The 24,563-nt window shown below is 42.0% G+C and overlaps 1 protein-coding gene across 1 annotated transcript in view; it reads left to right on the forward strand.

Annotated features, from left to right (window-relative positions):
- Msantd5 (Myb/SANT DNA binding domain containing 5) overlaps nt 1-15,570 on the forward strand; it is a 41,912-nt gene extending 26,342 nt beyond the window's left edge. Inside the window, exons 2-3 of the mRNA XM_052758242.1 lie at nt 14,383-14,441; nt 15,478-15,570. Coding sequence (XP_052614202.1) covers nt 14,383-14,441; nt 15,478-15,570 — 152 coding nt within the window. The remainder of the gene's footprint in view (nt 1-14,382; nt 14,442-15,477) is intronic.
- The last annotated feature ends 8,993 nt before the right edge of the window (nt 15,571-24,563 follow it).

A 24,563-nucleotide genomic window follows, 5' to 3' on the forward strand; every position in this document is an offset into this window, starting at 1 on the left:
TATAAAGATAACTTGACTTCAGAATTTGGATCTAAGGATATGTTGCTTTGGAAAGGAGGCTCTGCTTTTGTCTCCACAGAAAGCCAGAGGCTATGGATTTGTTCCAGATTAAGATACATCAGGTTTGACCAGCCACGATCCCCTGAAAGGTCTCCGATGACACCATGGCCCAGATGATCCAATATCCAGAACAGTTTCAAGGCAACTAGCTCAGACAATATAGCCCCAGGGACTACTCCATAATCCTAAAATTTTCTTTGTATCCCCATAAGATACAGTGCCCCCCTCCAGCAGGAAGTAAGAGAAGCTATACCCAAATTCCCAAATAAACCAAGCTGGCTTTGGAGGTGGAATTGACTCACTCCTTCTCTAAACTTAAGCATATTCCTAAAAGAAAAGGTGGAGAGATTCTTGTGTCCCATATCAAAAGTGCCCTTTCATGTGGGACAGAGAAAAAACAATATTTTTATTTTAAACAGGTTGATTACAAATGTGATTTCTTTATAAAGAAAAGGGGATAGTTTAGATATGGCAGGATGAAAGGGTAGATTAATGAAGCTACTTTTAAAGAGTAACAACTTGTCTAAAATGTTTTACATTGCTATGGATTTTAGTTTATTGATAAAAGCTTAAACTTAATTTTGTTATACTGTATATATATATTTCTATTCTCATTTGAGGTATTATGTTTAACTCATTTAGATTGTAGTGGATAATTAAGAAATACAGATTAATAATTAGTCTTCTATGATAGTCAAGCTTACAGTCATGTTGTTTTCTAGATATACATAGATATAATTCAATTAGGTAGGTAATCTTTAAACACTTCAAAGACCTACAGGATATGGCATTTAAAATGTTTTTAAAAATTTAGACGTTCTGGACAATGAGACATGTCTGCTCCTGGCAGCACCGATTTACTTCAGAGAGGAGGATGGGCATCAAAGACAGTCTATATGGAGTTTATCTTCTTCTTGGCAAAAATAGCTATTTGGGCAAGAAACTGTTCTTGCCTGGACTGCTTGATCGACTGGACATGCAGGACCCATAGGAAGGTGACCAGTGAACTTTGCTTGGCAAAATGGTCCTTCAGGTTCCTGCTTTGCAGAGGAAACTGTCAGACATTCTACAGGACACACAGAGACTCTAGGCCTGTGGACTGAAAACAGATGCCCCAACTTTACAAAGGAACATTAGGTGATTGTCCAGCCTGCCTGCTGTCTCTGTCTACTCTCACAAGACTCCCGAAAGTTGCTTGCATCCTTCTCCTATTTCTCAGGTAATATTATACCCTTCTGAGGTCTTTGATGTAGTTGAAGACTAGATAGTTATAATTTTCCTTATTTATGATAAAAGATAAGTTAGCTATGAAACCTTAGACTCACAAATATAGGATAGATAGGATATGTTCTTTAATTTTGCCAAATACAAATAGACCAGTTATTATCAATAGACTAAATATTGTAACTAATTCTTGCTTGATAATTGTTTTGTTATATGTAATTTTACTATGTGAAAGTTAAAACCTTCCTTTTTGAAAAAAGAAAAGGGGAAATGCTGTGGGATGTTCTGTATGTTAAATGTGTTGCTCTGATTAATAAATAAAACACTGAACGGCCAGTAGCCAAGCAGGAAGTATATGTGGGACAAAAAGAGAATTCTGGCATGTGGAAGGCTGAGGCAGAGAGACTCTGCCAGCCGCCACCAATACAAGTGAGATGTAAGGTACCGGTAAGCCACGAGCCCCGTGGCAACTTATAGACTAATAGAAATGAGTTAATTTAAGATATAAGAACAGCTAACAAGAAGCCTGCCATGGCCATACAGTTTATAAGCAATACAAGTCTCTGTGTGTTTGCTTGGTTCGGTCTAAGCAGCTGTGGGACTGGCGGGTGAGAGAGATTTGTCCTGACCGTGGGCCATGCAGGACCAGGAAACTCCAGCTACAATAGTCTTTGACCTTGGATCATCTCAGCTAGCCATCTCAAAATTGCTCTGAGCAGTTTGTAGTCCAAAGCTGGTCTGTAAATGATGTTTGTCAGCTAAGTGGTATTATTATTGTCCACGTGGAATTGTTGTTGTTGTGGGGCCCCATCATCTTCCTGGAGACTTCAGTTGATGTTAGGCCTGGTCCTGATTTCCTGCAGAAAACTGATAAGAGACTCAAACACAAAGACATGTATAGGCAGCTAATTGAAGCCTTTTTCTAGAATTAGTTAGTACTCTATATGACCATTAATATCTTAACAAAGTTTAATATATATATATATATATACCTAATAAATTTTGATATAAAATTCATACTTTAAGAAAAGTTTAAAGAATCACAATAGAATCAAAGAATTGGGAGTAGTAGCAATAGAATAGTCCCTAAAACTCTTTTTTTTCTCCTGTCCCATATCAAAGATGGCTCTTTCTTCTGGCATGATACATGGAGTTTTCATTTACCTTTTAACATGCTTGGGTTTAAAAGCCAGCTTTAAATTTTAATTGAACTAGGACTACAAGAAGACCAATAGTGTTAAATTTATTTAGAGAAGTGCAGAAACAAGCATTTAGGAAAACTTATGAAGTTTTACAGATGATACACCAATAGACCATTTTACTCTTTTTCTTGGGATATTTTTTAAGATGATTTGTCCTTTTCCTTCAGTTGTCTCATTTGTCCAGTGTTCTTTAGATCCCTTAGCCTTCATTCTCCTAAAAGACAAAACAAAAACCTTTCCCCAAGACTAACTTTGGGGAGGTTCCCTTTTGGCAAGTTTTATGTGATTAAATGAAAAGGCATGTGTTAATGGTATGAGTTAGTTTAAATTGGATGGTCATGCTGGTTGATGAAGTATCACCTCTTCTAATGAAGAGGTCTCTCTTGTTCAAATCGAAACTTTATCAATTTTGATGGTATCCACAACTTATCTTCTCCTGTAGAAACAAAAGCAAAACCTCGTCCCCAACATAACACATACCCTGGTTTCCATTCTGAGGTCAGCAGGTCCTTAAAGTATATAGGCTGATTTAATTCTGTAGTTTTTTTCCTATTATCCAATGTCTCTCTGCAGCTGGTGTTCCTTTCTCATTAGCATTGAGAAAATTCAAAGTTAATAGAGCATTATGCAGTCTATTTCTGGGGGGTTTTCTTACCCCTTTCTGTTTATTTAGCATATCCTTTAGAGTTCTGTCTGATCTTTCTCTAACTGCTTGGCCTGTAGGATTATGTAGTATACCTGCAATATGCTTTATATTGCAATAAGCAAAAAACTGTTTTATTTTAACAGAAACATATGCTGGAGCATTGTCAGTTTTAATTTGTGCAGGTATACCCATGATGACCATAAGTTCTAGCAAATGAGTGATTACAGAATCAGCTTTTTTAGAACTCAAAGCAGTTGCCCATTGAAATCCTAAATAACTATCAATGGTATGGTGTACATACTTCGATTTTCCAAATTCTGCAAAGTGAAACACACCCATCTGCCAGATTTCATTCCTGAGTACCCTTTGGGTTACATCCTGCTGGTAATGGCGTCTGATTGTAGAAGGAACAAGTAGGACATTTCCTAACAATTTCCTTGACTTGTTGCCATGTTATGGAGTAATCCTTTTTTAAACCTTTACTATTGACATGATGGGTTTTTTTTTTGAGATTCTGAGGCCTCCAGCACATTTCCTATCAAAAATTTATCAATCTCATTATTACCTTGTGCTAGAGGGCCTGGCAGACCCTTATATAAAGGGTGACTCCTTTTCCTGATTGTATCTTGTAACTGAATAGTGAAGTTAATTGTGACTCATCAGGGATAAATTCTGCAGTCTCAATATGTAATACCACTCTTTCAGCATACTGAGAGTCAGTTACTATGGTGAGAGGTTTCAAAAAATCCATTAATAACAGAATAGCATACAATTCCAATTTTTAAACTGAATAATAAGGACTTTGAACCACTTTACTTAAATCTTCTGATTTGTAACCTGCCTTTCCTTCTTTGTTTGCATCTGTATAAAATGTACAAACTCCAGATAATGGGTGTTTCCCATACAATTCGAGACAAAATCCAATCAGCTCTCTTTATAAGATCGGTTCTATCGCTTTGGGGATATTTGTTGTTAATTTTTCACAAAAAAAATAACTGCAAGCTCTTTGCCAAGGTTTGCTTTCTGCCCATAATTTTTCAATGTCCTCCTTAGTTCAAAGTATGACAATTTCTGCTAGGTCTATTCCTGCTAATTGACAAAGTCTCAATTTTCCTTTCAAAATCAAGTCAGATTTTTTCCACAAAAGTTTTTAATTTTTTACTTAGTTTATTCAGTAAAAATATCCGTTTGAATATAATATCTTCCCTCTGCATTAAAATTCCTGTAGGAGAATGTCTAGAGTGTAAAATAACCAAAATACAATCCAGCTTTGGATCGACACAATCCACATGTCCTTTCTGTACTTTCTTTTCTACCAAGGCCAATTCTTTCTCAGCTTCAAGTGATAACTCTCTTGGACTATTTAAGTCCTTGTCACCTTCTAAGGTTTTGAACAAGTTATTCAGTTCATCATTTTTTACCCCAACAACAGTTCATAGATGAGAAATGTCTCCAAATAATCTTTGAAAGTCATTAAGAGTCCAGAATCAGTCCCTCCTAATTTGTACCTTTTGGGGTCTAATTTTTTGTAGACCTATTTTATATCCTAAATAATTAATAGAATCTCCTCTTTATATTGTTTCAGGAGCAATTTGTAACCCCAGCAAGGCAAAATTTTCTTTACTACTTCAAACATTCTTTCTAAAGCATCTGCATTTGAGTCAGCTAGTAAAATGTCATCCATATAATGATAAATTATAGATCTAGGAAATTTTTTATGTATCACTTCCAATGTCTGTTGTACAAAATGTTGGCACAGGGTTGGACTATTCAGCATTTCCTCTGGGAGGACCCTCCATTGATATCTCTTAACCGGTTGAGAATTATTATAAGAAGGCACCATGAAAGCAAATCTTTCTGTCTTTTTCTTGTAAGGGTATTGAAAAGAAACAGTCTTTTAAATCAATAACTATAAGAGGTCATCCTTCAGGTAACAGAGTAGGCAAAGGAATTCCAGATTGTAGAGAGCCCATTGGCTGAATTACTTTGTTAATTGCTCTAAGGTCTGTTACCATTCTCCATTTACCAGATTTCTTTTTAAAAACAAATACAGGAGAATTCCAAGGACTGGTTTGGTTCTTCAATGTGCTGAGCATTTAATTGCTCGTGTACAAGCTCTTCTAAAGCCTGGAGTTTCTCTGTTAAAGGCCATTGCTGAACCCATACAGGCTTGTCTGTTTACCATTTTAAAGGCAGGGCTGTTGGTGTCTTTGGAAGATCATCAGTTGTTGTGCCCTGTTCTTGTACAATCTGGATGGCTGGTGACCACTCATTAGAATAATACCTTCTAATATTTCTCTCAGAAACATGTGCTAGTTTATGATTGGTCTCTGAGGTTGGAGGGATGTTAATCTGAGTATTCCATTGTTGCAACTGGTCTCGACCCCACAGGCTCATAGCTATGTTAGGCACATATGGTTTTAATTTTCCTCTCTGTCCTTCTGGACCTATGCATTCGAGCCATCTTGCACTCTGTTTCACTTGAGATAATGTTCCAATTCCTAACAGCTGAACGTTTACCTCCTGAAGAGGCCAAGTTGGATGATGAAGTTCTGGTGCAATTATGTCACTTCAGCACCTGTGTCTACCAGACCAGACAAGAGAATGTCATTTATTCTTATTAATATTGGTCTTTGTTCATTTATAGAAGTTTGCCAAAAATCTTCTTTATGGCTTCTGCTGAATTTTCTGTTCTGTCTCAGCTGTTCCATCACCCCGAGCAGCCTGGTTTATTCCAATAGGCATTTGGTTATTTAATTGCACTGAGTAGGGGTTTCTTCTATGACTGCAGGAAAGGTCTGAACTGGATTTGCTGTGGGGGCCTGCCTGAGGCCCCTCTGAGTTTCCTGACTGAGGCAAAGGATTACCTTGTCTCTCCCTTGTTGATCTACATTCTTTGGTCCAATGTTTCCCTTACCACACCTTCTGCATACTCCAGAAGGAAGGGGCATTCTGTTGCCATTGTTCCTTGAAGAAACATTGTTTCTAGGAATGTCCTGTTTACAGTCCCTGCCATGTGATCAGATTAAGGGCATGTGCTACCACTGTCATACTTCTGCTAAATGGCTTGCTATTAGCTCTGACACCCAGGCAACTTTATTTATTGACATGCAAATAAAATCACATTTCAGCACAAATAAAATATCACCATGCCACTTGCTCTGCCAGTTGCTGAGATTGCCACTAGGGGAGGAGTACCACACTCACATCATGTGATACAGTGGAGGGAAAACCACCCATTCACAGAGCACCATGGGTACAGTGTGTTGAGACAGTTACTATGGACTTTAAGGCACAGTCCAAGGGAAAGTCAACTGGAAGACGTACATGTAGACTCCTGAAGGGAGGGAGGCATCTGTTTTTCCTTTTTGCTGTTGGTGCTTTGATTTCTTCTCTTTTGGGAGAGAGGTTCACAGGGATCCTGGGCTGTCCCAGTCTGCACAGGTAGCATAGGATACCTGGAACTGCTGGTGTGCCCTGTGTAGTCTGGAATCGCTGCACAGTTCTGGCCCCACATGTTGGGTAAGGTCCCAGGTGAAGGAGTTAGGGTGCCAGCCCCATAGCAGGATGGCCTTCCTTGGCAGCCCTTGTCCCACATGAGCCCTGCCTCTTCTGATGCCGAATCCCAGATCTTCCTAGCAACCTTGATGGTCTTTTGATGACTGAACACAGCAATGCCTAGGGTGAATCAGGCAAGGTTCTCTAGAGAAATAAGAACATCCCCTACCTTGAAAGACAACTTCTAGGTCCCCAGGAATTTACCAGTAGGGAACTGTTGGCAGATGGTAGCCAAGGCAGGTGTGTGAAATAGCAGAGGGAGAGCTCAACCATCAACAGCAGGTGAACAAGAGAGAGAGAGAGCGATGGGACCTGAGGGGTCCTCCAACTCTCAAAGCTTACCTTTACTCACATTCTAACTCCAACGAGACCAGAGCCCCTAACCCTAACAAAGAGGGCCACCAGCTGTGGAACAAACGATGAGGAATGAGACAGTCTCAAACCACCAGTTTGTGTTCCTCCTATCCTAAAAATAGTTCCTGATATAGGAAAGATTCCCTGAGTTTTTTCTCCATTGCATTCATAAGCCAATGTCTTTGTGTGTCCGATACCACCCAGCATCATCCCGGTTCCATCCAGTTCACATTGCAATGTGGAGAAACTGAGGCTGTGAGACATTGAACAAGAATGACCAAGGATGAAAATGGCAGGAGCAGAGGTCTGTGGAAGTAGAGGTCGCCCTGGTGAGAGAGGAGACCCCATGCCAGGAGTCAGATGGAGAGAGATGGGAGAGGGCAAGTCCCAGGGCACCAGAGAATGAACCTTTGACAACAATTCCATAACTCTTCTTTACTTATGTACCCCAGTCAAGAGACAAAAACAAGACAGGAGAGCATTACTTCAGGGACATTTATGGACATCATTGATTTTTACATTTTCTTCTCTTAGGAGGTAGAGAAAGAAGCCTAACCTACAATGCTGCATGGTCCTGAGGTTTTCAGAGAGAAACAATAAACTCCACTAGTCTTCATTGAGAATCTGGGTGTTAATTAGAGGTTGACCATGGATGCTGATGCTGGAGGCCCCAGAGTCCTGGATCATAGGCAGGAAGTAGGTGTGGAACTGAGGAAGGACAGCAGTGCTCGGGTTCTCCAACTGGAGAAACGGGGAATCTTCCAGGGACATCATAGGCAATGGGTTCCCTTGAACCTGTGCAGAAGGACCAGGGACGCTGTGATCCCAGGGCCAGTCCATGGAAGGTTGAAGGTTCTCGGGAGGCAGGTGGTTACCAAACCCTTCACAGTACAGAGGACATGGGAGGGAGAAGAATTGGAGAGAGTTCACAACCGTGGCACCCTCACTGTCCCAGAATCCTGCTAAGCCATGGTGTGTCTGTCCTGTGTGTCTGGGTCCACCAGAACACGTCCAATGTCCACTCCCCTCGGGTGACAGAGGAAGGTAGGAGAGAGGACAGGAGTTTGTGTTCGCCATGTACAATAGTGGCCTCTGGGAATGGGGGTTCCCTCTAGACTCTGCTCTGCTCTATGCTCATGAAAGACAGCCGAGTCCATTCTGTCCTCTAGAGGAATTGGCAGAGGAATGCAGAAGAGACTAACATGGGGTGTGGCCCAGGATGCTGTACAGGTCTTCTGAGAAAGGCGAAAACAAGGGTGTGGTGTCTCTTCTCCCATTGCACAGTCTCCTGTGCAGATTCTGCAGGGTCAGCAGCAGGTCCAAACAGCTTTCCCAGCTCTTCTTCAGGCCCCAATGCCCATTGACTCGCTGGTAAAGAGCCCAGCTCTTCTGGTAGATCTTGCTGCCTGGGTGCCCAATGATCCCTTCAACTACTTTCCATTCCTCGAGGAAGATCCTAATTTCAGTCTCAGACCATGGGTGTACACAGGAAGGACCTGCAAGGGAAGGAGGGAGGTGATGAGTGACTTTAATACCATGCACGGTCACATCTCAACATTTCTAAGGACTCTTCCTACACGATGAGAGGGTCCAAGAGTGGACTCTTTCAGTTCTCAAGAGATTAGGAACCCTTGCTCCCAAGCCCAGGCTTACCTCCTGCCCTGCTTTTCACACCAAGGAGCACACTTGCTTGCAAGTGTAGCTGCCTTCAGTTGTAGAAAATACATTGCAGAACAGAAATGGCTCTCAGGGGACAAGTGTTTCCTGGGGACATTGTCCCTACATATATTCAACCCACATGAGGTTATCCACACATGAGGTCCTGCCTGAGCTCGCGTGTCTCAGATGAAAGAAATACTATGGTGGAAGATTTTGGTCTTAACTCAGGGTTGCCTCTGAATACCTGAGGGTCTTTGTCCTCCCTGCTTCCGACGCCATCTCACTCGGGATTCTATCGTGTTCCTCACACTTTTAACGTACTCTACTTCTCTCTGTTCAGAAGTGAATGAGGAAAGTGTTAACCACTATTTTCAGGGATCAAGAATCTCTGCCTCTTGTCCAGGGGTGGATTCAGGATCCACCCTCTTGAGGCTTGAGCAAACACTGGACCCTTCTTTCCACATCTCCAGGTGCTGATTTCTTGTCACCTAAGGAGAAACCTAGGCTGTCAAGAGTAACCAGGCAAAGCCTCTAATGAATATTGTAGATCTCCATTGCTGAAAGGATCACTCAAAGACAGAAGCAGCTCTCCTTTAGGAGGACATCGCCCACTCTGTCCAGCTCACTCTCTTGCCAAACTCCTTTCTGTTATCCAAGGGATAAAAACCTCTGTCAAACTCTCCTCATGAGTCCCCGCTCTGCTTCAAGCACGTTAAGGTTTCAGAAGAACTCTGTGATCAAGTAACTGTTGTTCTAGAATAACATAACAAGGGTGCTTGGCACGGCGCTACTATCCCAGCCCTTCCATGAGAGGTGAAGGCCAGTTTAGAAGTTCAGGGTCATCTTGGCTGTACAGTGGCCTGTGGAGTAGCTCTAAACCACCCAGAAGCTGCCTTAAAGGTGAAAACCTAGTAGACCCCAAGGACAGGCAGGGTGCTGACTTCTGTACCTCTGTAAATTGGGGGCATGGGTTCAGGTTCAAGGTAGTTCACCATGTATTGCCAAGTTTCCTTGGCTGTACAATGGACACAGTGCCAATACGTTCCAGGAGACTTGCAGTGACAACCCAGTGAGTTCATATACACATGGGAAGGGGACACCGTTTGGGGACTACAAAATTTCTGAGAGGGATAGAAAGACAAATACACAAGCCATCCCCTCATCTCCCAGACCACCTGCATTGTGCCTTCAGTGCTCTGTGGTTCTTCATAGAGTCTTGGAACCTGGATTCTCTGCATCCAGGTGGGTGCTACAGAGTCTGGAGTGTGGAGGTGAAGCTAGATGGATGGATAAAGAAAATGTGATACGTTCACACAATGGAGTATTACTCAGCTGTGAAAAAATAGCATCATGAAATTTGTGAGCAAATGGATAGGATAGACCTAGAAAAATCATCCTGAGTGAGGTAACCCAGACCCAGAAAGACAAACATGGTATATATTAACTTAAAAGTGAATATTAGCCATTAAGTAAATGATAAGCAATCAACAGTCCATAGACTCAGAGAGGTTAGGTAAAGAGGAGGGCTCCAAATGGGATGCTTAGATCTCCCAGGGAAGGAGAAATAGAATAGATCTTGTGGGTGGACAGTTGGAGTTGGAAGTGGGAGAGATGGGGGTGGGTGGGTGGATGGAGGGACGGAGGGAGAAAGAGACAAAAAGAGTTTGTGGAACTTGGTGGGCAGTGGGGAACCCAAGTCCAGTGGAAACTTCCTGGAATCTGTAAGGGTGTACCTAGTGAGGACTTCTCCCAGTGGGAGACACTGAGTCTGAACTGGCCATCTACGGTAGCCAAGCAAGACCCCCAGGGGTTTTTCTCTTTCTCAGAGTTGCAACAAAAATAATCCTGATGACGATTCCGTGGAGCCCTGTCCTGTAGTCAGCTTATCCAGAAACCATGAACTTGGGAATCAAAAGTTCTCTGACCACAGAAGAGAGAATGGAGATGGGATGGAACAGGTACCACAACAGTTAAAAGTGCCATTCTAGAAAAGAAGCCTCCACACTATAAGACTGAGAGAGAGGGATAAAGCCAGGGTCCTAATAGCCTAGCTAGGGGACCCTTCATCCTGATCCAGATAGCCAACCCCTCTACACTTACAGTTCTCTGGAACTCTCCATACAGAGGGTAAAGGTCAAGCCAGGCATGGGTGTGACCATCACAGAGAGGACCTGAGAAAACAGAGAACTTATAAGCATATCCTCCAGACTCCTCTTACTTTTACGCCCATGAAATTGTCTGCTCATTTATATGCAGGTTGTGTGGTTGTTTGGTTGATGGGTTGTTGTTTTAGCAGGTTGTTTTGTTGTTGTTGTGTATATGTGTGTGTTTATTTCTTATTATTGATTGATTGATTCATTCATTCATTCATTCATTCATACATTCACTTCAAAACAGAGTTTGTCTATGTAGACATGGCTGTCCTAAAACTCTCTTTGTAGACCAGATTGGCCAAGGACTCACAGAGATCTATTTTTCTGTGTTCCAGAGTGCTGGGATTTAGTGCATGGACCACCACTACCCAGCTAATTTCTGTTGTGAACAAGTCCCAAACCAAGCCCCCAGGTCTCACACTTAGTCCAGCCTGAAGAATGGCAAGTGCTTCCTGCCCAGGCAGGAGCAACTGTGGCCAGTGGGTAGTCTTGAGACAAGCACTCTCAACCCTAGAGTATCTGCCTGGGGAGGAAGAGATGGGACAGAATAATTTCCCCACCCAGAATTAAGCATTGGGAGCTGGTACCTGAGGGACTCCCTCCTTCTTGGTTTCCATTCACTTCTGTCAGTGCCTGTGCAGCTGCTGAAATTCCAGTCTCTTCTGCAAACACATAGTATGGCAGCCTGTGTGAGAGATGCTGAGAGAAACCACCAGTTAGAACCAGCCTGAGTTAATCAAAAAGACCACGCAAAAAGTTCACAAATAAAGAAAGAAAAAGGCCAAAACATGAATGGCTGAACATCTGGATTTGCTTCTGTAATCTTTACCTCTGAGAAAGGGCAAATTCGGAAGAGAACTCTTTGGGGCTTAGCTTCAGCTCGATTCTGAATTACAGGCCAATCCTGGGCTATCTAATGTCACCATGTTGCAAAAACTGAAAATCCAGTAGAAGACTGTGTTCCCAGCCCCGGGGAGACAGAGGGAGGGGGACCAGCCGAAGTTCAAGACTACCTTGAGATGGACAGTTGAGCTCCAGGATAGTCTGGCCTCAGAGAGATTGTGGGTCATTACAAGTAAAAGAAGGGTTGTGGGGGCCAAGACATAAGAGAGAATGAAGGAAGGGAAATCAACCAAGGTGTGGGCAGGATGATGGATGCCCTGAATCCCTGCTCTTCTTATATACAGGCTGGAGCATAGGGTCTTCACCATCATATTTGGATTGATGGTAAGTCTGAGGCCAGCGTAGGCTGCATTACACTCTCTTCAAGTACTGGAATAAATAAGAGTAAGATATGTTCTCCAGGTCAAATGCCCATAATAGTAGAGTGAGGAGGAGCTCAGTCAAGGGTAGCCAGTGCTGCACACAGAGAATTTGTGTCCAAAGGAAGACAATTACAAAAGAAGAGACATTGAAAGCTCCTCATAATACCTATAACCACAATGCAGGACAGTCAGGCAGAGTAGGTTTGAGGCCATCTGGCCTACAATTGGAGTTCAAGACCAACAATGCATCATACCCGAGACCCTCCATTTAAAAAGACAAAACCAAGCCGGGCGTTGGTGGCCCACGCCTTTATTCGCAGCACTCGGGAGGCAGAGCCAGGTGGATCTCTGTGAGTTTGAGGCCAGCCTGGGCTACCAAGTGAGTTCCAGGAAAGGCGCAAACTACACGGAGAAACCCTGTCTCAAAAAACAAAAACAACAACAAAACAACAACAATAAAAAAAAAAGAGACAACACCGCCTGTTGAGGCTGAGATCTGGACTTCCAGCTCTCAGATGTTAGAGTTGAGGGGATCATTCGGTGTTGGAGACCAGACAGGACTGCCCATCAAGCTCAAGCCTAGCCTGAGATGAGGACCCAATCCCAGTCTTGCTGTGTCCAATGAACAGAAGCAGCAGCAAGGAAATCAACAGGAACAAAGACAGCAGCCCCAGCTGTCCTGCACTCAGTGGTCAAAGGCTGGTTTCTATGGATGCTACAGCTATGGGCCTGTAACCAGTCATCAAATCATAGCCTACTTTCTTTCCTGTAAACTGAAAACACAGAACCATCCCCTCCACCCATGTGGCATGGAAGGGGAAGTGTGGCCATATCACTGGAGGCAGGAAAATTGCATGAAAGATGGACGTTACTGTCCATGAAAGTTCTTCAGAGTTAGGCAGAGTGTCTCAGGCTGTGACCTTTGTTGTATGAATTTTGTTTTTTGTGGTGACAAATAAAGCTTGCCTAGAGGTCAGAGAGCAAAGCTAGCCACTACTTAACCATAGAGACCAGGCCTGGTGGCACACTTGTTTAATCCCAGCACTTTAGAGGCAGAAGCAGGAAGAACATGAGTTCAAGCCTGCCCTGGGCTTCACAAATTGAATCAGTCTACAAGAGAAATACAGCCTGATGATGGTGGCTCAACACTTTGATCCCAGCACTTGGGAGGCTCAAGCCTTTGAGCCAAGCACATGGAAATCTCATACCTTGACTCCAAGGACTAGGGAACTGGAGACAGGAATGTAAGGTGAGTGGAGACAGGATCTTGGGTTCCCCCTTCAGTCTGCAGATTCCTAGAGACAGGATATCCCCCGTTCGGTCTGAGATTGCACAGAGGTAAGTTTTCTCTAGTGGCTGGCTGCTCTGCTTCTCTGATCTTTCAGGCAGGCTTTATTTGTCAGAGCAAAAACAAAAGATCATACAACAGACCTCAGTACTCTGGTTAGCATAATTGTGAGAACCAAGTGCAAGGTGGAGGCCACCCTGGCCCACAAAATAAATGCCAGGCCATCTAGGGCTACCTGTAAGACCCTGTTTCAAAAACCATGGCAATGCAGCCATCCTCACAAAAAGACCCCAGAGTGGGCTTTTCCCTCTCACCTGCATGTTTCCTCCTGGGCTTCCTCCCCTTCCACAGAGTCGGGGAACCAGAACTCTCTGTGTCCTGATGGGTGTAGCAGAGCCTGGAGTGTGGAGAGGAGAGCTGCCTTCACTCCTCTGGCTTCTGGAAGTCTGAGACCATGTGGAGATCCATCTCCATATATAGTTCTTGGGTGTGAGTGAATCAGACCCACCCCACATAGGTGTGTGCTGTGGATCTAAACAGGATTAACAATAAGGTCTGGGGATTTTCCAAAATTGCTGTAGAGTCTGGGCTACTGAGAGAAAGCCTATAATAATTTTTTTTTTTATTTTTTTTATTTTTATTTTTATTTTTTATTTTTTGGTTTTTCGAGACAGGGTTTCTCTGTGTAGCTTTGCGCCTCTCCTGGAACTCACTTGGTAGCCCAGGCTGGCCTCGAACTCACAAAGATCCGCCTGGCTCTGCCTCCCGAGTGCTGGGATTAAAGGCATGCGCCACCACCACCCGGCTCTATAATAATTTTAAAATAACAAAAATCCAAAGACTTTAAAAAAAACTAGAAAATAATCAGTGACTTTATCAGGTTTGCTGAGCCCCTTCAAATAGGCTAAAATTTCACAGAGCAACTGAGAGGGAAAATGTTTAAACTCTCATGTTAACCTAATAATCACTCTAGCAAACGGTTGTGATGAAAATTTATCTGTGTCCCCCAATAAAATTGACCTGAGAATCAGAGTATGAAGGTCAGTCACTATTCGTAAAAACAGAAGTCATGCAATGTTAGCACACGTCCTTAATCCTTCTGGATCTCTGTGTGTTCAAGGCCATACTAGGGAACATACCCAAGCTTGGTGACACAGGCCTTTAATCCCAGTACCAACCATAGAGACCTGGAGGTCTATACAGACAGGCAGTGGCAAGGAAGTGAGGTAGCTGGGCTAAGATCCTGAATGTGAGGGCAGAACAGCAAAGCAATAAAGGCACCGGTAAGACAGGAAGTAACTAGTGCTTTGGAAGCTGCAGAGTGGTGCGGTAATGTTAGCTGCTGGTTGTTCCGATTCCTCTAATCTCTCAGATTTTCATCCCTATGTCTGGCTCCATGGTTTTTCTTTAATAAGACCACTTCGAAATTCATCTACAAATTGTTATTAATGCACAGTAATTGGAGGCATGGACTGTGCTCAATGATTTGACTACAGTAGAAAAGAAAAGAAAAGAGGTAGGACAGCCTGTTGGATAGGAATGGTGGTGGCCTGAAGTGGTGTAGTAGGGTTGTAGTCATGGACATGTGCTTGCAACTAACTAGCGGGGCCTACCTCTTGTATTTGAAGATAAAGATGAAGGGAGGGAAGAACTTGAGTAAAAAGAGGTTGACTACAGCCGACTTGGGATGGAGGAAGCTCAAAAGAATGAAGAGGAAGAAGGTGATAATGGCCAGAGAAGCTAGGAGTCCTGCACAGGAATGGAGGAGGTGTAGTAAATCTCCAGGTCTCTGGAATAAACAGTTCCGGCACAAGAACCCTGTGCTGAAGTAGCATGATTTTTCAGAGTGGGTCGGGTTGCCTTAAGGGAACTGATTTTGGACTTGTTCAGAGTGGGCTATGACACACAGCAAGAGAAGCCGATTAGCTCGATTCTGGGAGAGTGGGGTGTCATGCTTATGATCTCCCTGTTTTTATGGCTGGCAGGTCCTCCCTATGATGCGGCTGATGACTTCTGCTTCCCATGAACACCCAACCTCCAATGGTTTTACGTCTCCCTGTACCAGCAGCCTTGGTATTATGGCATCCCTGTTCCTTCTGCAGAGCTACAAGGAAACCCATCACCTATGATGTCCAGAGAGGATTCCCTGGTTCCCAGATGAGAGCCCAGATGAGAGACAATCCACACCTTCTTCCTGTCTTTGTCCCAGGAGATGCCAGCATCTGGCAGCTGTGGTGAATCCACACCAGGTGAAGAAGAGAAAGAGAGAGCAATGGGACAGGGCAGGAGTCCTTCAACACTCAAAGCTTTTCTTTACTCACGTACTAACTTAGCAATACAGGAGCCCCTAACCCTAACAAAGAGGGCCACCAGCTATGGAACAACGATGAAGAATGAGAGACCATGAGACACAGAATGAAACCACCAGCTTGTGTTCCTTTTCTTTCCTAAAAGTATTTCCTGATATAAGAATGAGTCTCTGAGTTTTTTCTCCATTGCATTCATAAGCCACTGTCTTTGTGTGTCCGATACCACCCAGCATCATCCTGGCTCCATCCAGTTTGCATTGCACTGTGGAGAAACTGAGGCTGTGAGACATTGAACAGGAATGACCAAGGATGAAAATGGCAGGAGCACAGGTCTATGGAAGTAGAGGTTGCCCTGGTGAGAGAGGAGACCCCATGCCAGGAGTCAGATGGAGAGAGATGGGAGAGGGCAAGTCACAAGGGTATGAACCTCAGATAACAATCCGTAGCCCCTGTTTACTTAGGGACCCCACTGAAGAGACAAGGACAAGTCAGGAGATCATTACTTCAGGGACATTTATTGACTTTATTGATTTTTTTTCATTGTGCTCTCTTAGGAGGTAGAAAAAGAAGCCTAAACCAACAATGCTGCATGGTCCTGAGGTTTTCAGAGGAGAAACAAGGAAACTCCACTAGTCTTCATCGAGAATCTGGGTGTTAATCAGACGTTGACCACGGATGCTGATGCTGGAGGCCCCAGAGTCCTGGATCACAGGCAGGAAGTAGGTGTGGAACTGAGGACAGACAGCAGTGCTTCTGGGTCTCCCATCTGAGAAACGGGGAATCTCCCTGGGACATCACAGGCAATGGGTTCTCTTGAAGCTGTGCAGAAGAACCAGGGATGCTATGAGCCCCAGGCCAGTCCCCGGAAGGTTGAGGGTTCTTGGGAGGCAGGTGATTTCCAAACCCATAATGGTAGAGAGGATCTGAGAAGGAGAAGAAACAGAGAGTTCATAAGCATGGCACCTTCACTCTCCCAGAATTATGCTAAGCTGTGGTCTGTCTGTCCTGTTATCTTGATCCATCCCGAATATGTCTAATTTCCACTCCCCTGGGGTGACAGAGGAAGGTAGACAAACAGAGAGGACAGGTGTTTGTGTTCCCTGTGTGCAATAGTGGCCCCTGCGAATGGGGATTCCCTCCAGGCTGTTCTCTGATCTATGCTCATGAAGGGCAGTCCAGCTGATGCTGTCCTCTAGAGGATTTGGCAGGAGAATACAGCCCAGGATGCTGTACAGGTCTTCTGAAAAAGGAGAAAACAAGGGTATGGTGTCTCCTCTCCCATTGCAGTCTCCTGTGCAGATTCTGCAGGGTCAGCAGCAGGTCCACACAGCTTTTCCAGCTCTTCTTCAGGTCCCGATGCCCATTGAGTCGCTGGTAAAGAGCCCAGTTCTTCTGGTAGATCTTGCTGCCTGGGTGCCCATTGATCCTTTCTACTACTTTCCACTCCTGCAGGAAGATCCTGATTTCAGAGTCAGACCATGGATGTCTACAGGAAGGACCTACAAGGGAAGGAGTGAGGTGATGAGTGCCTTTGATGCCATGCACAGGCACATCTCAACTTTTCTAAGTTCCATCCTGCACACTGACAGAAGCCAGAAGTGGTCTCATTCAGTTCTCAAGAGATCAGGAACACTTGTTCATTTTATTATGTTACCTGGAGATCATTCTTGTGATATTTGGTGAAGAATGAGACTGTGTTTTGCCCTTGTCCAAAGAGTCTGCCTGAGGCTAAAGTGAAGAGATTTGAATTAATTCTATCAGCAGAGGACATCTCAAAATAGACTAGTATTTACTTGTGTGGTTGTTAGTGTTCACTCTTAGGAAGATTTAAAATGAAATAGAGAAATAGCAAGTAAAAATAAAAAAAATGTCTAGGATGAGGAGAAAGTGGGCACCAGGAATTGAAATGGAACTAAGTGCTGTGTTCAAGGAGATAAACAGACTAAGAAATAGAATAAAAGGAGTGGCAACCTCTGGGGAAGATTCCACCTGTCTAGCAGTCCAACTTGTGAAAAGGAATTAAAGATCAGCTTTGATCCATGTGTGGTGGTTCATACCTTTATTCCTAGCACTCAGGAGACACTGGCTGTGGATCTCTAAATTCAAAGCCAGCCTAGTTTACAGAGCAAGTTCCACTCATGCTTAGGCAGTGAGGGAATCCATGGAAAACAGGAAGTTAATTAAGACGTAATTGAATGAGCGGAGCACATTCCAGCCCCATCAAGCAGCAGAACTTGGCAGCTTTGGCCATGTGGTTCTGGCTTTAGAGTCAAGGACAGAAGAAAGGGGTTATGGAATCTCCCTCCATGACTAAGGAAAGCAGCTGAGGTCAGGTGTGTGTCAGGGAGGTCCCTGCATGGAGGTCCAGAGAGGCCATTGTGTGAAGCTGTGAAGGTGAAACCTGGGTTGGAGGTGCCAGAGCTGCTAACAGAGTGGAAGCAGCAGGGGAGAAAGAAGTGTGTTGCAGTCAACAAAGCTGAAAGGAGTTGGAGATCTGAAGAGGGTTTTGATATCAGACATAAAGATGCAGAGTTTGGAGTTTGCCCAGCTGGTTTTCAGTCTTGCTTTGGCTCAGTATTATGGTGACATTTTATTTGTGCTGAAATGTGATTTTATTTGTGTGTTAATAAATAAAGTTGCCTGGGGATCAGAGTTAAAAGCAAGCCATTTAGCAAAAGTCCAGCAGTGGGGGCACATGCCCTTAATCTGATCACATGGCAGGCAGAGTCTCTGCATAGTCAAGGACACAGCCTAGCGGTGACCTGAACCTTTAATCCCAATGCGAACCATAGAAACCTAGAGGTCTGTATAGACAGGCAGTGATGAGGAAATCATGTGGTTGAGTTTAGAGCCAATGAAAAGGCAGAACAGAAAGGCAATAAAAAGACAGGTCACACAGGAGAAGGTCTCTCTCTCAGGGGATGGACAGCAGCAACTGGTAAACTAAAGGCTATTGGCTAGTGCTCTGATCTCTTGGGCTTTTAACTTGGTATTTGGCTCAATGTTTCTTATTTAATAAGACCATTTAGGATTTTGTCTACATTTGGCACCCCCATGGCAAGAATTCATTAAAAACCATTGGTAGCCTCACAGGCCAGGGGTTTTAAGCCCTGGCCGGGTCAGAGTTTATAGGCCTGAGGCTGGGAGCTTAAAACCAGTCTGACAGCACGTGGTCAGAGCTGCACTCGACCGCAGCTGCAGCAGCTACACGCAGCTGCAGCTGGAGCTTCTTGCAGCCAAATCACCAACTCATGTGATGGGAGCTTAAGGAAGCCGGAGCTCAGTCAAGAATCGTGGCTGGATTTCAGCTTTTAGCCAGAATGCGTAAGTCAATTAAGGTATCAGATATTTTAAAAGGAAAAACTATTTAAAAGAGAGAATTTTTCCACATTAAAAAAAATGGGTAATATTTGTATAGTAGAAGGAAATTAGTCTTTTTTTGATAAAACATTAGGCAGTCTGAAAATGGAACAATTACATGAGAGGATTAATGTTGATGGGATATATGTAACATCATTTATGTGTATTGTTAGTTTACTTTTCCTTATTTTACAATTTAAAAAGATAATCAATTTAAGTGCCAGGATAAAAGTTTTAGAAAAACCTGTTAAAATTAATTATAGAGAAATTCAGATTCAGACAGAAAAATTTAAGGGTGAAATTATTTCAGGATTGGATTATAAGGTTACAGAAAGAAAGCCTGTTTTCAAGCAATCAAACTTAATTTATCCGGTAACTGTACAGCAGTTCCTGATCAAGTGAATGTACAAACTAATTGGACTCCAGTTGAAATGTTAGATTTAAAAAGGTTTAAGGAGGCAATAATATCTTATGGCATGCATTCCCCATTTGTAAAGCAAATGTTAAACTCTGGGTCAACTTGTAATAGGATTATCCCTCAAGACTGGAAAGAACTTGTAACTGGTGTCCTGGAACACAGAGTACAGCTGCAGTGGCAGATGTGGTTCAGAGATGAGGCTAAAACCATAGAAAATCAGTGGAGGGCTAGAAGTGTGGAAATCTCCCAAGATCAGCTTCTTGGAGAAGGCCAATATGCGGAAATACAAAGAAAATGTTTATATGATAACCAAACCCCAATTCTATGTTAAATGGCTCCCATGAATGCATGGGACAGAATTGAGGAAGCAGGAAAGAAAACTGAGTCATTCACAAAAGTTATACAGGGCCCAAAAGAATCCTTTATGGATTTTTTACAAAGACTGACTTAAGCAGTAAATAGAATGGTCTCGAATTCAGAAGCTAGCCAGATAATAATCAAATCTTTGGCTTTTGAGAACACGAATGCAGCATGCAAGAGAATAATCAGGCCATTAAAGGCAAGATCTGCATCCTTGGAGGATTGGATTAGAGACATGATTAATGTTGAGTCTCATGGCCATGATGATACTGGATAGGAGAAGCAATTTCAAGAGGTTTGAGGAATGTCAGATGTTTTGGTTGTGGAAAGCAAGGACATTTGAAAAGGGTCTGTAAACAGGGCATTCCTAGAAATAATGTTTCTTCAAGGAATAATGGCAACAGAATGCCCCTTCCTTCTGGAGTATGCAGAAGGTGTGGTAAGGGTAAACATTGGACCAACAAATGCAAATCAGCAAGGGACAGACAAGGTAATCCTTTGCCTCTGTCCTCAGGAAACTCCCAGAGGGGCCTCAGGTAGTCCCTCACAGCACCAGTTCAGACCTTTTCTACCATCATGGAAGAAACCTCTACTCAGAGCAATTAAATAACCAAATGCCTATTGGAATAAACCAGGAGTAACGGAACAACTGAGACAGAGAGAACAGATTCAGGAGAAAAAAATAATTTTGGCAAACTTCTATAAATGAACAAAGACCAAAATTAACAATAAAAATAAAAGGTGTTTTGTTGTATGGTCTGGTAGACACAGGTGGGGACGTTACCATAATTGCACCAGAATTTTGGCATCCAACTTGGCCTCTTTAGGAGGTAAACATTCAACTGTTAGGAATTGGAACATTATCTCAAGTGAAACAGAGTGCAAGATGGCTCGAATGTATAGGTCCAGAAGGACAGAGAGCAAAATTAAAACCATATGTGCCTAACATAGCTATGAACCTGTGGGGTCGAGACCTGTTACAACAATGGAATACTCAGATTAACATCCCTCCAACCTCAGAAACAAATCATAAGCTAGCACATGTTTCTGAGAGAAATATTAGAAGGTATTATTCTAATGAGTGTTCACCAGCCATCCATATTATACAAGAACAGGGCACAACAACTGATGATCTTCCAAAGACACAAACAGCTCTACCTTTAAAATGGTTAACAGACAAGCCTGTATGGGTTCAGCAATGGCATTTAACAACAGAGAAACTCCAGGCTTTAGAAGAGCTGGTAGAAGAACAGTTAAATGCTCAGCATATTGAAGAATCAACTAGCCCTTGGAATTCTCCTGCATTTGTTTTTAAAAAGAAATCTGGTAAATGGAGAATGGTAACAGACCTTAGAGCAATTAACAAAGTAATTCAGCCAATGGGCTCTCTACAATCTGGAATTCCTTTGCCTACTCTGTTACCTAAAGGATGGCCTCTCGTAGTTATTGATTTAAAAGACTGTTTCTTTTCAATACCCTTACAAGAAAAAGACAGAGAAAGATTTGCTTTCATGGTGCCTACTTACAATAATTCTCAACCAGTTTCAATGGAGAGTCCTCCCACAGGGAATGTTGAATAGCCCAACTCTGTGCCAATATTTTGTACAACAGCCATTGGAAGTGAAATGTAAAAAATTTCCTAAATCTATAATTTATCATTATATGGATGATATTTTACTAGCTGACTCAAATACAGATACTTTATAAAGAATGTTTGAAGAAGTAAAGAAAATTTCACCTTGCTGGGGGTTACAAATTGCTCCTGAAAAGATACAAAGAGGAGATTCTATTAATTATTTAGGATTAAAATAGAACTACAAAAAATTAGACCCCAAAAGGTGCAAATTAGGAGAGATTGATTCTGAACTCTTAATGACTTTCAAAGATTATTTGGAGACATTTCTCATCTACGAACTATTGTTGGGGTAAAAAATGATGAACTGAATAATTTGTTCAAAACCTTAGAAAGTGACAAGGACTTAAATAGTTCAAGAGAATTATCACCTGAAGCTGAGAAAGAATTGACCTTGGTAGAAAAGAAAGTATATGAAGGACATGTGGATCGTATTGCTCCAAAACTGGATTGCATTTTGGTTATTTTACATTCCAGGCATTCTCCTACAGGAATATTAATGCAGAGGGAAGATATTATATTGGAATGGATATTTTTACCAAATAAACCGAATAAAAAATTAGAAACTTATGTGGAAAAAATCTCTGACTTGATTTGGAAAGGAAAATTGAGACTGTCAATTAGCAGGAATAGACCCAGCAGAAATTGTCGTACCTTTAACTAAGGAGGATATTGAAAAATTATGGACAGAAAGTGAACCTTGGCAAAGAGCTTGCAGTAATTTTTTGGGAAAAATTAACAGCAAATATCCCAAAAGCGATAGAATTGATCTTATAAAGAGAGCTGATTGGATTTTGCCTCAAATTGTATGGGTAAAACCTATATCTGGAGTTTGTACATTTCATACAGATGCCAACAAACAAGGAAAAGCAGGTTACAAATCAGAACATTTAAGTAAAGTGGTTCAAAGTCCTTAAAATTCAGTTCAAAAATCGGAATTGTATGCTATTCTGTTGGTATTAATGAATTTTTTAGAACCTCTCAACATAGTTACTGACTCTCTGTATGCTGAAAGAGTGGTATTACATATTGAGACTGCAGAATTTATCCCTGATGCTTCAGAATTAACTTCACTATTTATTCAGTTACAAGATACAATCAGGAAGAGGAGTCATCCTTTATATGTAACTCACATCAGATCCCATACTGGTCTACCAAGCCCTCTAGCACAAGACAATGATGAGATTGATAAATTATTGATAGGCAATGTGCTGGAGGCCTCAGAATTTCATAAAAAACATCATGTCAATAGTAAAGGTTTAAAAAAGGATTTTCCATAATCTGGCAACAAGACAAAGAAATTGTAAGGAAATGTCCTACTTGTTCCTTCTACAATCAGATGCCATTACCAGCAGGATGTAACCCAAAGGGTACTCAGAGGAATAAAATCTGGAAGATGGATGTGTCTCATTTTGCAGAATTTGGAAAATTGAAATATGTACACCATACCATTGATACTTATTCAGGATTTCAATGGGCAACTGCTTTGAGTTCTGAAAAAGCTGATTCTGTAATCACTCATTTGCTAGAAGTTATAGCCATCATGGGTATACCTGCACAAATCAAAACTGACAATGCTCCAGCATATGTCTCTGTTAAAATGAAACAGTTGTTTGCTTATTACAATATAAAGCATATTACAGGTATACCACATAATCTTACAGGTCAAGCAGGTATAGAAAGATCAAACAGAACACTAAAGGATATGCTAAACAAACAGAAAGGGGTAAGAAACCCCCCCCCCCGAAATAGACTGCATAATGTTCTATTAACTTTGAATTTTCTCAATGCTAATGGAAAGGAACAACAGCTACTGAAAGACATTGGATAATAGAAAAAAACTACAGAATTAAATCAGCCTATATACTTCAAGGATGTGCTGACCTCAGAATGGAAACCAGGATATGTGTTACGTTGAAGACGAGGTTTTGCTTTTGTTTCTACAGGAGAAGATAAGCTGTGGATACCATCAAAATTGATAAAGGTTTGATTTGAACAAGAGAGACCTCTTAATTAGAAGAGGTGATAGTTCGTCAACCAGCATGACCATCCAATTTAACCTAACTTATACCAGTAAAACATGCCTTTTCATGCCGAAAGGGAACCTCCCCAAAATTAGTCTTGGGGAAAGGTTTTTGTTTTTGTCTTTTAGGAGAATGAAGGCTAAGGAATCTGAAGAACACTGGACAAATGAGACAACTGAAGAAAAAGGACAAACCATCTATCCCAGGAAACAGAGTGAAATGGCGTATGGGTATATCATCTAAAAAATTTTATAAGTCTTCCTAAGTGTTTGTTTCTGCTCTTCTCTAAGAAATTTAACACTATTGGTCTTCTTGTAGTTCCAGTTCAATTAAAATTTAAAGCTGACTTTGGAGTTGGAGAATGACTCTCTCCTTCTTTAAACTCAAGCATGTTGTTAAAAGGAAAATGCAAACTCCCTGTATCGTGCCAGAAGAAAGAGCCATCTTCTGATATGGGACAGGAGAAAAACCAAATTAATTAAGGGACTATTCTATTACTACTAATCTCAATTCTTTGATTCTATTCTGATTCTTTAAACTTTTCTTAAAGTATGAATTTTATATCAAAATTTACAAGATTAATATACATATATATATACATTTTAAACTTTGTTAAGGTATTAATGGTCATATAGAGTACTAACTCATTCTAGAAAAAAGGCTTCAATTAGCTGCCTATACATGTCTTTGTGTTTGAGTCTCTTACCAGTTTTCTGCAGGAAATCACGGCCAGGCCTAACATCAACTGAAGTCTCCAGGAAGAAGATGGGGCCCCACAACAACAACAATTCCACGTGGACAATAATAATACCACTAAGCTGACAATCATCATCTGCAGATCAGCTTTAGACTACAAAGTGCTCAGAGCAATTTTGCGAGGGCTAGCTGAGATGATCCAGTTTCAAAGACTACTTGAATAAGGACTTGAGATAAACCCTGAACTTTGGCATTATGCTCAAACTGGACAATGAAGGATATAGTTACCTTTCCTAGAATTTGACAATTAACCCCAAATTTTTCTTTTCAGAATAAAGATACCTTCGCCCATAC

Source organism: Peromyscus californicus, unplaced genomic scaffold (genome assembly GCF_007827085.1).
Source record: "Peromyscus californicus insignis strain IS unplaced genomic scaffold, ASM782708v3 Scaffold_3__1_contigs__length_106647218, whole genome shotgun sequence".
Taxonomy (NCBI): Eukaryota; Metazoa; Chordata; class Mammalia; order Rodentia; family Cricetidae; genus Peromyscus; species Peromyscus californicus.